The sequence below is a fragment of the Sylvia atricapilla genome, chromosome 19, assembly GCF_009819655.1.
Source record: "Sylvia atricapilla isolate bSylAtr1 chromosome 19, bSylAtr1.pri, whole genome shotgun sequence".
Classification (NCBI taxonomy): domain Eukaryota; kingdom Metazoa; phylum Chordata; class Aves; order Passeriformes; family Sylviidae; genus Sylvia; species Sylvia atricapilla.
Genome location: NC_089158.1, coordinates 10005843 through 10024329, shown reverse-complemented (window position 1 = coordinate 10024329; position 18487 = coordinate 10005843). Strand labels below are relative to the sequence as shown.

The following is an 18487-nucleotide window of genomic DNA, read 5'->3' as shown; positions in this document are numbered from 1 at the left end:
TGCTCCTGGGCTATTTCCCTGCTCCTGGGCTATTTCCCCTGCTCCTGGGCTATTTCCCCTGCTCCTGGGCTATCCCCCAGCTCCTGGGCTATCCCCTGCTTGGCACAGGGCTGCTGTGTGCTCCAGGAAAGCCCTCAGATGCTGGAGGGGAGGTGCACACTCACCAGCAGAGGTACAGAAAACCCCTGGCACGTTCACCAGGCGTGTGCAGCCAGCACAAGGGTTTCCTCCCTTCTGTCTTGTCCTGCCAGAGGCTGACGAGCTTCTGGCTTTGGTTAAGTACTTTGCAAGACCTTTTTTGTTGGAGGTTTTTCGACTCCTCTGAGTATAAGTGAGATTTTTAATTTTCTGAAACAGGAAGGAGCAAATCAGTTTGTCTGGTGCTTCCGGACTCCTAGAAGGAGCAAGGCTCCTGGATTGCTTTAGAGTTTATCAGATGCAGCCAACAGGGTGACCTTTGGTTCCTGCAAAGTACCTGGTTTGTCAGGCAGCGCTGGGGCTCTTTATATGGAAAGCATTAAATGTAATATTCTTCTGTTTGAGTTAAAGAAATGTCTCATGAAGACCTAAACTTAAATGTCTACAAAGTGGGTTTTATGGTCGTTGGGGTTTTTTTCAGCCCTAAGTACACAGCAGTTTGCTTTATAGACAGAGGACTGAGCCTTGAAAACTGAGGGTAATTATTTAGCTGCCTAAGGCTCAACTTTGCCATTGTTTTAGGACTTTAGTTCCTTTCTTTTAAAGGAAACAATTCCCTCCACCCCACAAAACCTTAATTAAAAATTGAGTATGTTTTTGTTCGCTTTCCTGCTCAGTAACTTTCATTTGGTTATATGTGTATGTAGGTAGGTACTTAAACATTTTTTTACAGTGTCAATGGGAAATTTCCTCAATTACCATATTGTATAACTCCAGTTTTTCTGAATTTGAATTTTCAAAGCTTTATTTGAAGAGATTAAACCTGTGTGATTACTCAGTTAAAAAAAAAAATATTCAAGCCTCGTGTTAGTGGAAGAAGTGTTAAATGTTTAAATGCTGCTCTGTTTGGTACCGGTGACTCATTGACTGTTGATTAAGCAGGGAAATCAAGTCTGGCAGTGTTTAAATTTGCTTAGATCACAGATACCTTTAGACACTCAGAGTCACAGGTACTGATGATCATTCTTTCAAGAAATAGGTGCTTCTTTTCTGTGTGTAAGAGCTGTTACAGGAGATGTGAACTTCAGACTAGATTAGAAACTTTACCTCAAACATGGGAACAGGAGAGAAAGTTCAGACTTGCTGAGCAGGATATGGAATTAAATTTCTCTTAGCTTTGGTTTTTTCCCCCCATTTTAATTATTTACTGATTAGGCTCTCATAGCATCCATTTTATTTAAATACAGTTGTAAACTTGTCTTTATTAGACTTCCAAAATTCTAACTGGAATTTGGAAACCAGTTCCATCCCTCACTTAATGTAATTCTCAACTCCTGGAAAATCCACTCTTTATTGTTATTTAAATGGATTTCCAAATATCAAGAGATTTGCTTGAAATCCTGACTTGACTAGAAACTGTTAAATGTGCAAACAGAACACCAAGACAAACATCAATAGAGATGCATTAAATAAATCTTTGTTTGAATAATTTCACTGTGCATGATGTTAAGAACTTCCCTCTGCCAACTGAAGGTTAATTTTTTTAGCATTGTAAGATGAATAAATAAAACAAATGATGACAGGAAGTCGGGAATGTTGATTGTTTTTAAAATGGTTGAGGTTCTGTAGTACCATGTCGTTCTGCCATCACCCTCAAATTTAATTCCCTGTACTTACATTTTCCTTCCTCTCGTCCTGAATTTGCTCACACACAGAAAGTCAGAAGCATGGCCCTGGAAGATGTGGTGATCCTTAACGTAGACACCAACACACTGGAAACCCCTTTTGATGACCTTCAGAGCCTCCCCAATGATGTGGTATGTATGGAGTGACTTATCCACGGTTCTGTTCCTGCTCACTGGGGGCTCTCCTTGGGACCACTCCTCTGCTTTCCCTCAGCTCTTGCTGCCCCAAAACGTTTGGGAATGTTTGTTCCAACGTTTGCAGACGTGCATTGAAGCCTCCCAGTGAAAATCAGCATCTTCAGTTACCTGTTGTTTCCAAATGAAATTGTAAATTGTGTGGGGTTTTTTTCCTGTCACTGCTTCCAGGTGAGCTTTAAGGAATTTCGTGCATTTTCTGTCCTGAGATATGATATGAAATGGATGCCTTCACATTCACTTCCATCACTGCTATTGAATTCAGAATTCAGAACTCATTTTCTTTCTCGTTCACCCTTTTTATTGGTAAATTATTTCATGTTTTTAATAACTTGATAGTAATGGTGTATAAATACTTGACATTTAATGGGACACAAAGACATCCCACATGCTGCTGCAGTCATCTCTGCTGAAGGAGCTGAGGGGAGAGCAGAGGAGTGAGAGTGTCAGGAGCTGTTTTCAAGGCAGAGAGTGAATGTTTAGGAGAACGTGGCCGGGGAAAATCTGTATTTCCTTTGCTAGCTGGAAATACTGTGCTGCCAGTCAGATCTGAGCATTTTTGTGTGCAGTGAGAAACAGAAGTGATGTGCAGGGAGCCCAGTGTGAGCTGGTGTGTGAGGAGGAGCTGCAGGGAGGGCGAATGCCCAGTGCCTCCTGCTGTGACACTCAGCATTCCAGCAGGATCCCTTCTGCAGAAACAGGAGCTCAGGGGGAAAGGGCCATCTCGACTGGGGACAGTTTGGCTTTAGTCAAGCGTTTAGTCTGTAAAAGGGATTTTTCCTGGCTTTATATAGTTTTTCCTTTTGATTTCACTCCCGGCATCCAAATCTGCCAGCTGGTCAGTGCTCCTGCCATTATCCACAACCCGGGAATGACAGACTTGTAAAGTTCATGGAATTATGTAAGAAATGTCTGCATACAGTGGGCACGGGGCCTCAAACATGTATATGATTTGTCAACAATCAAGTATTATATTAGATTTTATGAGACTTCATTAAAGGAGCTGTTGTGGGCACACTGTAGAACATCAGAAGAGACTTCTCCAATAAACACAGAACTTCAAGCTTTGGAATGTAGTAAATTTTAAGAGACTTCCTTCCTTTCATTATTTACTTTTACTTCACTTTTATAACAGTAGAGAGTTGTGTTTTATTAGTTCAAATTTCTTGATTCAGTTTTCCACAGGTCTATTTAAAAGCTCCATTTTATCTCGGAGGATGTTGAGAGCAGAGCAGAGGAAGTGCTGCCAGCAAATTCAATTAACTGGCAGGGCTCACCAGTAGCATATATGGGGTATTTTTTTTCACAACTGCTACATAAATACAGCTGGGATTAATATTTTTCACAACAAAGCTTTAAGCTGAGTCGTGGTGCGTTGTGTAATTAATGTTTGGGCTGGGGGTTTATGTGGGATTTAGCCCTGGCACATTGTTGCTGTTACCTGGATGATGCAGTTCCTCCTCCAGGTCTCTCCCTTCACACGGTTCCAGAGTTGGCTTTGACCACTAGAGAGCAGCTGCTCTGCTGTGCAAGAATTGAATTTCTGTCAGTTCTTTCATGCATCATGTGTTTGGAACTGTAAGTGGATCAAGTTGTTCATCTCAGCAGGGAGACGCTAAAGCCAATCCATTATACTTTTTTTTCTTTTCTTTTTTTTTTTTTTTTCCCTTTTTGCTTCCCTGGGAGATTTTGGGAGGGTGTCTCCCCACTGGTCTCAGTCTAAGTAGATGCATTTATGATCTGAGAAACTAAAAATGTCTTCAAGAGTTTCCTGATTATAAATGCCTGTTATGTCAAACTACGCTGCCAGTTTTGCTACTTAATGTGAGCAGTGAGCAATTCATGCACTGCTGAATAGACAAAATTTACTTTGCTAAATTAAATCTATCTATATTCATCAGTGAGCAAAAACATCTTCTCTGTGGTGCATCCACCATCAGGTAATTAATCCAGTGGAAAATTTCTAAAAGCTGTTTTGCCCCTCTCCTTGAACCACTTTTTAAATCAAATCTTACGATTCCTTTAGAGCCTCAGGTAGTGAGTTTTTGTTGAGTTTCGTGATAGTGATGTTGCTACCTAAACCAGTTCTTGGAAATCAAGATTGAACTGTTCTTTATTCTTAAATTCTTAGGATCCAAACAAACATAGGACCCAGTGAAAGGTCTTTCCAGTTAGAATTTGTGCCAGAGGAGTTGGACAATATTAAGGCAGTTCCAGCAGAGTCAGCTCAAGTTGTTGCTTTGCCCCAGTTTACCTCAGCAGTACCTGCTGGCTGTCAGGCTTCTCAAGTGGTCAGGGCCCTGAAAATCAGGGTTTCTACTACTGTGTTACTGATTAACTATTTGAAATGTGGAAACCTGCCCCTTCTTCACTTTCTGCTTCTGATGTATTGCTGGAAATCTGGCAGCGTGAGAGCACCCTGGGAAGTAACTCTCCTTTTAAAATAATCAATATTAAAAGAAGAGATTTATTAAGGACTGTGATTACAATAAGTGCATCTGCTGCTGACAAGTCTCCTACACCACCGTCTGTGTTGCAACGAATAGCAAAGAGGGGGTAGTAATTTTTTATATATTTTTTTTAATGCAACCCGTATGGATTTTTCGTCTATTTCCAAATAAGCGTCATCTTGTGGCCGTGGCTGTCGTCAGAGGCTGGGTTACGAGGAATAAAGTGGAAGTTTGCTCTGTCGGCTGGGGGCTGCTGCTCTGGGAAGGCTGGGTGTGTGCTGGGGGTGGCACAGAGCTGGGGGCTGCTGCTGCCACTCCCCACAAAGGCACCACGGCGAGGAAGCCAGCCCTTCACACAGGGACTGTGTGCTTCCAGCGCAGCCACCAGCCCGCAGCTCTGCAGCCAAACCCTTCTCCTAAAGGTGAATCCAGTTTGATTTCTTTCGCTGTGTTTGCAGCAGAGCGTTTCTTGCTTTATTCATGTTGACAACTGAAAAGCCTTGGACCTAATTAAAAGAATTTCCACTAGCACCTTTACTGAACCATTTCATTCTGCTGCATTGCACAGATTGCATTCTGAAACATGGTGAGAGTTGAAATCGGACCTTTAAACCTCAACTGCCAGAAGTATAAAAATCTTCTTTAAAAACTCTCTCAGGGTAGACTGCATGTATATGTGTCTGTTTGGCTAGAAATAATCCTCATTTTCAGTGGTCACAATCTGAGGGGGTTTTTAAACTATCACTGTCTCTTTAGGCAGGAAACAAACCTAATTCTCCTAATACATTATACTTTGTGTTACAGACTAATTTTTTCCAGAGAGTACATATCAGGGTGTTTCCGAGTGGGGTTTTTTGCTGCTTGTTAGTATATTTAAATATGTGGTTGTTAACTTTTTTTTGTTCACAAATTGACATGCCTATTGCAGTAATCCCACATATATATAAAATGAACATCCTGCAGTGTTCCAGGAAGTAGCAAAATACCAGGCAATATTCTGCTTCTGTCCCAACCAGGGGAGCTGAAGCTGTGACCAGCCCTCTGAACTCCTGGTTTGTTTAAAACAAAGCGTAGAGCTTTTTCCTTCTATATAGATGGAAGGCTCTGTATCTTCACATGAGTGCTTAAAGAAAACCCCTTATAACAATGTTGGAGGTAGATTTGAAAGTTTCAGAGCTCTGGATATTTTCTTACCTTTAAGAGCTACCTTTAAATGATTTATATAAGTTAATATAGAAAATAAAAGCCTATTTCAACCTTACAAGTCTAGACCCCTTCAAACATGAAGTATGCTGTTTGGGTTTGACAATCTGGTGAAGCTTTTATATTTAGAGGATTACAGAACTCCTTGAGGAACGTTATCTCAGTGAATAGGAGTGAGCTTATTTTACGGGCTTCAGACTAAATCTGGTATCATGTGTTATGTTAATATGGGTTTGTGGGCTCATTAATGCGTGGATCATTGGCATAAGCGTTCAGATTTATAAACAGTGCTGGACACGCTCTTGGTTATTTCTGTTATACTAAATAATGAAACGCCTTTTGCAGCAGAATCTGCAGAAGATTTAAAAGGAGATGTCTTTACAACCGGTTTAGTAAACACGAGTGCAAAGATAACATGTAAACGAAAGGCGGGTGGTGCCCAGCGTGGATTCTATATTTAACACCTGTGGAGCACAACAAGCAGTCACTGTGCCCTCCCCAAATGCACGGCTGCTGCAGGACAAAGTGGAGTTAGGGATGGAACCCAAGTGTTCACAAACACTGCAGGAAAATCAGGCTGGTGGCAGCACCCCAAGGCTGGAAAACTCCACTCTTCTGGCAGGATCTTGGAGATACGGATGAGGCCACAGCAAGCCTTCACTGAGAGCTGGAGGTCTTGAAAGTTAATTTGTACATTTGAACCATCAGCTTTTATTTTATGGGGTGTAATTCATACTCTCTGAAAACAGTTATGGTCACTACCAGAGGATCTGCTCACTCTGTCAATAATATTCCTACTACAGCGTTTCTTGCATAGTGTGAAGTACATAGAGCTACCCCATGGAGATTTCCAGCATGGCACTTGGAAAAGGAAGATTTGCTAGTTATTGGCTCTTTCTGTTCAATTCATCACATGGATATTTATGGGGTCAGTCATGTTCTCCAGCAAATCGGAATAACTGGGGAGTTCCTGCCGTTCTGCTTTCCCCTGCAGCCGTGCTCCTGCCTGGTTTTTGTGTCAGGTGTCTCCCCAGACTGGGGCCTTGCGTGTGGCACGGCCTCTGAAAGCACCACTGGACTCTTTTTTGGGTTTGTCCTGCTCTGCCTTGTGTGAGATCTGCCGCAGCGCCTCAGCGTGTGCTGGGTCTGTCTGCGGCGCCGGGGGCCGTGAGGGGCCGTGAGGGGCCGAGGTGGGCTGTGAGGGGCTGAGGGAGGCCATTAGGGGCTGTGAGGGGCCGTGAGGGGCTGAGGAGCCATGAGGGGCCGTGAGGGGCCGTGAGGGGCCGTGAGGGGCTGAGGGAGGCCATAAGGGGCTGTGAGGGGCCGTGAGGGGCCATAACAGATCCTGAGGGGCCATGAGGGAATCCTGAGGGGCCGTGAGGGGCCGTGAGGGGCCGTGAGGGGCTGAGGAGCCATGAGGGGCCAAGGTGGGCTGTGAGGGGCTGAGGGAGGCCATAAGGGGCTGTGAGGGGCCGTGAGGGGCTGAGGAGCCATGAGGGGCCGTGAGGGGCCGTGAGGGGCCGTGAGGGGCTGAGGGAGGCCATAAGGGGCTGTGAGGGACCGTGAGGGGCCATAACAGATCCTGAGGGGCCATGAGGGAATCCTGAGGGGCCGTGAGGGGCCGTGAGGGGCCGTGAGGGGCTGAGGAGCCATGAGGGGCCAAGGTGGGCTGTGAGGGGCTGAGGGAGGCCATAAGGGGCTGTGAGGGGCTGTGAGGGGCTGAGGGGCTGTGAGGGGCCATGAGGGAATCCTGAGGGGCCGTGAGGGGCCGTGAGGGGCTGAGGAGCCATGAGGGGCCAAGGTGGGCTGTGAGGGGCTGAGGGAGGCCATAAGGGGCTGTGAGGGGCCGTGAGGGGCTGAGGAGCCATGAGGGGCCAAGAGGGGCTGTGAGGGGCCGTGAGGGGCTGAGGGAGTCCATAAGGGGCTGTGAGGGGCCGTGAGGGGCCATAACGGATCCTGAGGGGCCGTGAGGAAATCCTGAGGGGCCGTGAGGGGCTGAGGGGCTGGGAAGGAATCGTGAGGGGCTGTAAGGGACCATCAGGAGCCGTAAGGGGGCTGAGGGGCTGTGAGTGGCCATGAGGGAATCGTGAGGGGCTGAGGAGCCGTGAGGGGGCTGAGGGGCTGTGAGAGGCCCTGAGGGACCATGAGGGGCTGTGGAGCCTTGAGGAGTCGTGAGGGGCCATAACGGATCCTGAGGGGCTGGGAAGGAATCGTGAGGGGCTGGGAAGGAATCTTGAGAGGCTGTAAGGGACCATGAGGAGCCGTGAGGGGGCTGAGGGGCTGTGAGGGGCCCTGAGGGAATCGTGAAGGGCTGTGAGGGGCTGAGGGGGGCCATGAGGAGCCATGGGGAACCATGAGGGGCTGGGGAGCTGTGAGGAGTCATGAGGGGCGTGAGGGGCCATAACGGATCCTGAGGGGCCATGAGGGATCCTGAGGGGCCGTGAGGGAATCGTGAGGGGCCATGAGGGGCTGGGGAGCCGTGAGGAGTCATGAGGGGCCGTGAGGGGCCATAACGGATCCTGAGTGGCCATGAGGGATCCTGAGGGGCCGTGCGGGGCTATGAGGGAATCGTGAGGGGCTGAGGGGCCATGAGGAGCCGTGAGGGGTCATGAGGGGCTGAGGGGCTGTGAGGAGTCATAAGGGGCCATAACGGATCCTGAGTGGCCATAACGGATCCTGAGTGGCCATAACGGATCCTGAGGGGCCGTGAGGGAATCGTGAGGGGCCGTGAGCAGCCGCCAGGGCAGGACACAGCGGATCCCGGGCACGGCCGAGCGCTCGGCAAACAACTCCAAAACCGTGTAAGAAGAGGCAAAAAGGCCCTAAACGCCAGCGAGGAGAAGGGTGAGCAGTAAAGAAGGGCGGCCGGGGCTGTCGGGACGGACATCGGCTGAGGAGAGGCGGGGCTGGGGCGGTGCGTTGGCCCGGTAAAAGGCGGCGGCAAGGGGAAGGTGTTTAACTTTCTGCCTTTGTTTCTCACTATCTGCTGGGGTTTAACTGCTAATACATTACATTAATTTTCCACATTCGAGCCTGTGGCTCGTGGGTGCTCATCTCCTTGGGTCCCCGAGCCTGGGGTGCGTGTTTCCCCCGAGGGCTACTGAGGGTACGGGCACGGCAGCAGCCCTCACGGGGCCATTGCCCCTTCAGCCTTTGAATGCCAGGGAATACAGCCTTAAACCCCCTTGTATTTGTGGCAAATAGATTTTTTCAGACCTTCAGGATTTGTACTTAGCCTTGGTGGTGATGGATGGCCTGGTTGTGCGGAGCAGTTCTCTTATTAATCTGATGTTTGAGTTAATTTAGCTGCAATTCTTTCATGGATTCTAATCAAGAGTGACACAGTTTCATGGACTACCTTTAGAAGAGTACTCAACAGCATGTTAACAGGGGATTTTAAGTAGGAGGGAAGGTTCAATGGAGCTTTTAGTATCCTATTGGTTTCTGAATAGAATCCAGTCATATCTTAGAGAAGCAAAACAGCTTGAAAAGTAATGCTTTTAGAACTGAAAAATTCGTCTCTGAATTCACAATGTCACCTTTTGTCATAACTGCTGCTGTGGTGAGCACATTTTTCATTTAGCTGTGCCCCAATGTGTTGCGCTTTGTTTGTGATATGAGAGTGATCTAGACCTGCTGTGTGATTTCAGGTTTCTGCACTGAAGAACAGATTGAAGAAAGTCTCTACAACCACTGGAGATGGTGTTGCAAGAGCGTTTCTAAAAGCACAAGCAGCTTTCTTTGGGAGCTACAGAAACGCCCTGAAAATTGAACCTGTAAGTAGGCAATTAGTCGGCATAAGATGTAAATCTGCAGCTGTGGTGGAGAAAGAAAAGGAACAATTCAGAGTGTGCTATAACCTGCTTTTCCTAAGGTCAGCGTGGTGGCTCTTTGGCTGACTAGTACTGAAAACAAGTGTTCAAGTCTCCAAAATGAAGGAGATGCAACAAGCATGATCCATCACACAGGGAAAAACTTTTCCATGGAAGGGTGTGGGTGTTGCTTGGTTTTGAAGGCAGTCAAATTAGAGGAGAGATGATAAAAAATAATAAATTAATGATCATAAGAGGCTAGTGCAGAGCTGACCATTCCCTCCTCTACAAAACCCATCTTTTCATTGTGTTTTTGTGTTCAAAGGTAGTGTATTTGGCATTCTCTTGCTCTTTGAAGATTAATGAAAAGATCTGACCTGCAAACATGTGATAAATTTAATTTTGACCATGATATTAAATGGTTCCACGACCAAAAGTTGGACTATGGGTATAGTGTTTCTTGAGGATTTCAGTAGCTAAAGTCTCCCAGTACTGTAGTTTGTCTTGTTATTTTTAAAGCCAGAAGGAAACATAAAACATAGCTCAGCCTGACTTTTCAACAGCCCAGTTATCACCATCAAACAAATATAATTTCAACCGGTCATATTCAGGTTTCAAAAATTACTTTTCAAGTCAGCATAAGTCCTTCCACATCTTACTGGGAGAATCTGTGTATGTGTGCAAAAAATAAATTGTATTGACTTGTGTGTGTGTGGGTGTAAGAACTGGGCTTTCAAAGCATCTCAGGTGAAATGATGGAGGTATTTAAAAGGGGGAGCATATATAAATGACAAAGATGGAAGAAGCAGCGAGGCGCTCTGGCTGTGAGCCTCCTTTATCCCTGCTGGGGAGACACTGACTCCCCTCCATCCCTGCAGGCTTCCTTGTTCTCCTGTGCTCCTCCCTGTAGTTGCCAGGCAACTCTGGGAATATTGGTGTATGCTTTGCCTGGATGTGTGTGTGAGATTAACTAGTTAAGGGGTTTATGAAGGAAAATAAAAATTTAAATTGCTGTTCTGGAAATACCATCTGGTATTTTGAAGGCTGAATGTTAAAGATGAACATTTGAAATGAGTTGACAGTGGCACGCCCCTAGAAAGTGCAACTTTGAGGGACAGCTAACCTGAGGAAGTAGCAGAAATGGTTTGGTTTGCTTATCATTCCATCAAAGAAAATTTGTAAATATAGCTGCACAAATATGTCATAAAATTCACTTTAATCATCAGGAAGTAGAAAATTTCAGGGCTTTCTTTCCTAAAGCTTTTTGGAACTCAGTAGTTTGATTTGTGATTATACTCTTCAGTATTAAGATTCAGATAAAGCAAATTTGCAGGTGTTTCATGTTCATGTATCACCTTCACATGGAGTGAGTTCAGGGCATAAGCAATTCCGAGCATGAGCTGGTTCTTTGCATTTCATGTCCTGTAACTGCAGAGACCTGACTGTTCATTTAAAATCCTCAATAACGAGAAAACAAATTCAGGTTCAAGGAAGCAGCAGCGTTTCCTCCTTTCCTAATTTCTGTCTCATAAGACAGTGTAATTTCACAGACGATCTCAGGGTATGAGCTGACTTTTTGGGATAAATGGTGTGAATCTATTTTTCATTATCTGTATCACTGAGCAGCCTCTAGCTCCACATTATTATACTTTAGCATAGCAATAGCTCTTATTCTGCTCAGAGGCTTTTACTCTAGAAACACAAGGTTGTGTAATGTACATATAAACAGAACAATGGCAATGAGTTTCTGTTGCCATGAACTTTCTGAGGCCTTTGGTAACCAGAAATTGCTTGAAAAACATATCCAGGTATTCATTTGGCAAGCATAACAGTAATCATAATATTTCCTTGACAAAATAACTGCTGCAGTGCTGTTTCCTACGGTGTTCCCCGTAGCTGCACTAAGCCACTTTTAAATGCAGAGGATGTGATGTACTTACAGCCCCACAAAGCTCCGTTGCTATTAAGTCCAGTCAAACTCAGCAGCAGCTGGGTGTTCACTGGGCTGTACTGAGGCAGATTATCCTGATGCATTTGGCATAAATGCCGACCAGTGACACCCGTGTGAGCATTTTGTTCGCTCAAATGACTTTTTCCAAATTCCCTTTTTTTTTTGTTGTTTGCCGAGGGAATGTTTTTATCTCTAAAGATTTAATTCACGCGAGTAGGTCACGTTCAGCAGCAGGATCCGTGTGAATACGGGGTGTGTGTGGAGGGACTGAGCAGTCGGGGATGCGGGAGGCGAGGCTGGTGTCGGGACGGGAGCCGCGGCCGTGCACTTTATTCTGCTGACACCTAGTGGCTCCTGGCGTTCGGCGGGACTGTGCCCGCGTGTGCGGAGAGCAGCCCCGCACCTGCGGGCCCAGGTGCGCTGCGGTGCGCTGGCCCCGAGCGGTGTGGCTGTCACCTCGGCGGGGCTGCAGCCACAGCGCGGTGGGGTTTGCCCCACTCGCCGTGGGAGCTGCCCTCGGGCTCTGCTGGGACCTACAGACGTCCCAAATGATGAGAGTTCTGCCTGCTCTCTGGCGCTGCAGCCCTTCTGACCGGGCTGGTGCTTGTAGGAAACCATGGATCACATCCTGTTACCACCTTGTGAATACTCCTCCGTGAGCCACACCTTCCTCATGGAGCTGGGGCCACCAGCACTGATACCTCCTCGCGTGCAGTGGGAAGTACTGAGGAGAACTGAAACTCTTCATTAATTCTCTTTTTCTTCGCGGCTAATTATTCAGTCTTGCTCAGGTTTATTTGCCTGAGCAACCGTTAGTTGTAAACTGGGTAATTTCTGGTTATTTGAATTGTTCCGAATTGATTTGGTTTAAATTTAACCTTAATTTTCCTTGGATGCATCCGCTTAAGAGTAAGCAGGAAATCCGAGGCAGAGTCTGTGCTGTTCTGTTTCCACATTTTCGTGTGCTTCCATTGCTGAAGCGACTTTCTAATTTGTGAAACTACTTATTGAAACTCACAGATGTTTTATATACCCCACCTTTCACACTGCTTTAGCTGAACTACACTGGTGGAGGAATGTGTGTTTTATGCACATTGTTCTATTGTCCTGTCAAAGCCTGATAATTCAAATTTGGATTTTAAATAGAGAAGACAATGTACTACCGATTTTCATAATTGTAACATTGATATGAATTTTCTCACAATATGATGCAATTTGAGCAATGGTGGGGGAAGAAACCATTATGAATAAGATGAAATAAGGGGTTTTTTTTTCTTTTTCAACATAACACTCAATTCAACACGCAATTCAACTTAAGGAGACAATAAATGCATTAATTATTTTATAGGGATCTCTTCAACAGACACAATAAATGCTTTCAATGGTTCCAGATTCATGAGATCAGGGTCAGAAAAGTAGAAGATATTTGGTGCAGAGTAAAAAAGCAAATGCCAGATGAGTCAAAAAGGAAATTCTGTTGGAATGTGTGTGCAGTAATATAAAGCAAGTGCATGTTACGTACTGGTGCATAGTTCATTTTGCAAAGGCTTTGTAGCATTCGGTGCTTTATTTACTATGAAGTGTGATTGTTGCCATGGTGAATTATTTTTTTAAGTTATTCAGTGGAAGAGTAAATAATCATTTCCAACTCCCAGTAATTGCCACATCCCAGTTCCTTCCTCTCCATGGCCATCTTCTGCTTAGCTTCTTTTCCTTGCATGTATATTTTAAAGGCACACACTGCATGCAGAGCAGATATTCCCTGTCACCAGAGCTGTCTCCACAGTTCAGAGCTTTCAGAGTGTTTGTCCATCTGTAGAAAATAGGAGGAAGGATGATCCCTAATGCTTATATAACTTGTGCTCAGACCTGTTAAAATGAACCCCGAGCTGTAGAGGAAACAGTGAGCAGAAGCTTGTTAAATAGAACTTTTTGTTTTACTTGCAGTTTTGTTGTGTTCTGTTTCAAGTCAGTGCTGATGTATAGCATCAGGAATTTTCTCCCACCCATCTCTCCCAACTCTTCTCCTCTTCAAGTGGTTGAGCTCTCAAATCCGTGCCTGTAGAGACAGTCTAGGGGTGCCTAAATGACAGTTATTTCTAAATGTCATCCTGGTGACTTTACAGACAGGTAGGAGTAGACAATGAGAATGACACTGACAGTGTGTAAAATCTGATTTTTTGTGATAAAAACGGACATAAATTGAGTTTCTGTGTATCCTGGAACTGAAATTTAAGGCTTTTTTCTTCCTACTCTGAAGATTCTGTGTTTTGTGACATTTTAAAGACCCAAGGTTTCAGCAACCTCCCTTAGAAGCCACCTGTAACTACTGCTGTGTTTTACCATCCACGGGAAGTGCTGAATTCACAGTCACTGACTGGAAAAGATTTAGTAGGGAAACACTGTTTTGTTTGTTTTCTGTGTGATGTTTGTTTTCATTTCAGTTCTGTTGCTGTTTCCTCTCTGAGCCTTACTGTTGCTATAGACAAATTTCTGCTTTTGCTGTTTTAAACCTTAAAAATGGCTCTTTTTCTAACAAGCAGTTACTGTTCTTCAAAATGGCATTTATTATTCTACATCTAAGTCTGTTGAGATATACATATGTTAATGAACCTGAAAAGACATTTTCTTTAATCTCTTCTAGCAGTCTGGTATGTAGTAAATAGAATTGTTTTGTAATTTCCAAACTGTTTTAAGATCCTATGTTTTCTAGTTCTGTATGCCACGCTAAGGGGAGGGGGAAGCCAGGATTCTGAGGGGAAGGTAAGAAAAAGGAATGTTTGAGAAAGGTAACATGACCCTCTGCTGACTGTGGTGTTTCTGCCCGGGAAGGTGCAGACAAATTTCCCTGTCCATCACACGTGTTAACTCCAGCAAAACCAACTCAAGGCAGAAACAGCCAACACGCTCCCCCCAAAAGCCATTGTGGGAGTGCTTTGGGGTGTAAGAACCTTGCCCAAAGTGAGGGGTGGGGTGCCAGAAACATGAATTTCCTTCCAGTGTGGTGTCAGAATGCTGATGTGCACAGGTCTGCTTGGAGGTGATTCATGTTTGCCTGCTTCGTGCACATGTTTAGGGCTTTGTGGTCACTCAGTTTGTGGAACCTTTGGGCACTCTGAGAATGTCTTTGGCTGTGCTGTCGGAGTAACTTTGCAGCCCCCACAGAAGTGGAGTGTTCAGCTGTCAGCCTGCATCAGGTCACTGTGCATCTTCTGTGGTGGTGCTGCAGAACTAAAAGGAGCTTTGTTCCAAAGCTGCTCAATCTCCTGGTACAGGGCAGGCTGTGCTCTGTCAGCTTGGAGTGCGAGGATTTGGATATCCGCTCGCTCGGCTGTGCCTCTCACACCTGATTCTGGGGTTTGTGCTATTTGATGCGCTTGCTTTTGCTTCTTCTCGATTTGTTTCAAGCCTTTGGTTGTTTGTTTTAGGCTGACTCTTGGCTGTGTTTTCACTGTGTTGTCTCCTGATACTTAGTTCTAATTGTGAGTGCACAGCCTCCTGCAAATGCCTCCATGCAGGAGAACTTGGAGATATTTCCTGAACTAATAAAGCGCAGGGGACTTGGAGGGGAACAACGAGGCACATAAACAAACACCAAGTAGAAAATAACATCACCCTTGAATTCAGCTTCTGTGTGAGGCACTCGGTGACTGTGTGTTTTTTCAAATGAGCTGTTGTATCTGGTATTAGGAAGAAAAACCCCCAACACACACAACCCCCTGAAAAACCCCACCCCAAGGACGTTTCAGGTAGGCAAGCAGTGAAGTGAACATTCTCAGTAGTGTGAGCAGCTGTACAACTGAAGAGAAAGTATCACTTCCATTGACAGAAGATGGTGGAAGAGATTGTGGGTTTTGGATTCATACAGTAGCTTTCGGTGGCTGATAAAGTTGATGAAATTATGATAAAAATTAAAATGTTTAATTGGGTTAGAAACATAATAGAAAAGCCATAGCACTCTGGGCTTTCACGGTGTGTATTGCGTATGAGTGGAGTGTCCAGTTTGTACTGGTGTGGTACCAAAGGAGTGTCCAGTTTGTCCTGGTGTGGTGCCAAAGGAGTGTCCAGTTTGTCCTGGTGTGGTGCCAAAGGAGTGTCCAGTTTGTCCTGGTGTGGTGCCAAAGGAGGCAGGTGGAAGGCAGCAAATCCCGGTGAGTTGGAGCAGTTTGCACAGCTGGGTGCTAGAGCTCATACAGTGACCCCTGGAATGCAGCGGGGCTCCAGGCAGAAGGAGCCAGGGCTGACAGTGCAGTGTGGGAGGCTGTGACACTGCTCTGGGGCTCACAGAAAGCACAGAGGGGACCCAGGCCCCTTTCTGCCCTGGCTCCTGCATGGCATCAGAGAGCTGCCCAATGCTCCTCACGCACAGCGCTGGTGTTGCTATGGGAAGGCTTTAGGGAAAAGACAAATCCTGGCTCGTGGCCAAAATGCTGTATAGGCAAAACTTACGCCTCACACTGAGGACCACTTTTTTCTTCTTTATTCTGGTTTGGGGAATACAAAAATGTAAACCCTGCAGAGGGCCAATAAGTACGTTGTTCCTTTAAAAACACGCTGCTTCATCCTGTAAAACGTCAAATGAAAACATTCTGTCCTTTCTTATCTTCTAATTTAATTCATTGTTTTCTGAGCCTTTCATTCAGTGAGTAGCAGCTCTGGCAATGACAGATATTCTATTGTGACTGAAATATGCATTTTGTAAGTCATAACTTTACTTGGTATTTAAATAAACTGTGTGTGTACAGCGTGCAAGATTTATGCAGAGCACAGCTGGAGGTATTCTGCTCAGAATTCCTATGGTTTAAAATGTCTCTTTCAAGTTTGAAAATGTGTTGTGAAGTAGATACCATTATGATAATTGGAAGTTCAGCTTCTCTGTCTTGCTCTATTATTTTTTTTTGAATACAATTAACACATCACACAGATTTCACCTGGTCTCTCCTCATTTACCTCTGACACTTCCTTGATATTTATTTAGACACATGTGGTGTCTTTGCTTTGAACTCAATAGTTGGTATATTCACTAGATCTTTTTTTAATAAACATTTTTCTCATTTAGAGATATACAATTAGTTTGCACTGTTAGAGAAAGGTATACATATTGATGTCAATTTAAATCTTTTACTTATTTGTTAGATGATCAGCACATAAATTGTATAAAGATTGTAGAGAAAACTGTGATTACTCTCAAATCAAAATACCTGCTGTGAAGTTGCAGAAGCAGCTCATTTATTATAGTTCTCAGGAGAAAACAGTACAGAACAGATATGCACAAAGCTGTCTAGAGAAGAAATTAAAAATATATATGAATAATACATTTAATTTAGAATTGCTATATTTTCTTTCAGGTAGCATAAAGATGAAGCACAAATCTCAGTGTTCAGTTTGAAATAAGCTTTATTCTTCCAGAGTCAGTAGCAATGTTTTTGTTTCTGATGACAAAACAAAGACTAAGTTTTGGTTTTAAAATACAGTCAAATTCTTAAACTGGAGTTAATAAGATACTGTTGGCATATTTTTTAACTAAAATAATGTGGTGTGCTGTGTTCTGTGATATGTTTAAAACTGTCAGCAACATAACACCAGTGGCCTCCAGAAGACAATTACAAATTATATCAGGTTTACAATTTTCAAGGGGGAGGGGGGAAAAAAAGGGATCTGACTCATCACATTTCAGTGATCCAGGAGAAAAGAATTAGATATTAGATATCATTAGATGTATTTCGTTTGTGGAAATAAGGCTTAGAGTTTTCTGTATTTCTTCTTTTTTAAATTTCATTTTGGTTTTAGGAACACTTTTAATGCTTGGAGTTTTAATGAGGAATAAGTCCAAAATCCAGCCTAAGCTTCATCCTCACAATAACACAGGAAAATTTTCTGGATTATTTCAAAAATTTCAGCTGCACTTTTTGAACTGGGGCTGTGATTTTGCAGAGTTCCTGTTCACTATCCCTTCCATAGCTGTTTCTGTAGGATTTTCAATAACTGTGTTACTGGAGATGTCTGAGATTTGTAAATTAGTTTATTACAGGAAAAAGGTATTGTCTACCAACTAAAAACTCATTTGCTTTGTCATAAAATTGAGGTGATCCGCTGTAAGCTTTTCAGGTGCAAGGCTTCTGTATGAAGGTTTGGCAGATGCTCCCCAAAGGGAGTTTTTGTGGCTGCTCAGGGCCCTGCTGGAGCCCTGGCTGTGCAGTGCCTGTGCTGGCAGACCCAGCTGCAGAACCCACCAGAGCAGGGGTTGGCACAGGACATCCTCATCCAGCACTGCTGAAAGGCATCAGGGGTTCTTTCTCAAGGCACCTTGCACCGGGGATTCCAGTTTTCAAAATGCACATTTAACATTATCTCTGTGAAATACTCCTTGCAACAGTGTGTATATATATGTGTATATATATATATATATATTTAAATGAAATCATTCTGTAGTAAAATATTTCAAGTCCTGGCTAAGCTGTAAAGCTTAGGGCTGATAAACAAAGCATCTGAAGCCAAATGGCCCCTTAGCTAACCCCAATTAAAATAAAGATTTCATTGCGCTCTGTCCTGACAGAGAGGGAACATATTGTTGCCTTTAAGGGAGTTTGGTTTAGTTAATGGAAGAATTTATTTCATTTTTTCAAATACAGAACCTAATTAAATAAGTTTCAACTTGACTTGTAGTTGAGGACATTTTAACTCCTTCAAGGTTACTCTTTTGTCCAAGTGAAGCTGTCTTTTGAATAATTCCTGATGCAGTATTTAGGTTAGTGATTTATCTAATAGAAAATGTTATAGTGGAGCTCATGTAACTCTTTGCCTGTGATATATATACCATAAATATACATTGGTGATTCCTAAAGTGTTAAAGTTGTTACCAACATTACATTATTGGGATGTATTACATTAATTTGGCATCAAGTGTTACTCAGAGCTAGTAGCTAATACAGGATTCTTAGAAGTACTGTGGAAATGAAGGTGCCAAGAGTTTGCTTTGAGTGCCCTTTAAAAGCTGTAGATTATATATGTACTTTGCTTACTCCTGGTGCTCAGTGAAAAGAAAAATATATC

The 18487-nt window shown here is 44.1% G+C and overlaps 1 protein-coding gene across 10 annotated transcripts in view; it reads left to right on the top strand.

The window, feature by feature from the left end:
- The window catches only part of DENND1A (DENN domain containing 1A), a 151704-nt gene that overhangs the window by 88172 nt on the left and 45045 nt on the right, over window positions 1-18487 (top strand). For all 10 annotated transcript variants that reach the window (XR_010745074.1, XM_066332968.1, XM_066332964.1 and 7 more), the window contains exons 12-13: window positions 1854-1955; window positions 9322-9447. Coding sequence is in view for 9 of the 10 variants with exons in the window: in XM_066332968.1 (XP_066189065.1) it covers window positions 1854-1955; window positions 9322-9447 (228 nt within the window). In the remaining variant the exon portion in view is untranslated. The remainder of the gene's footprint in view (window positions 1-1853; window positions 1956-9321; window positions 9448-18487) is intronic.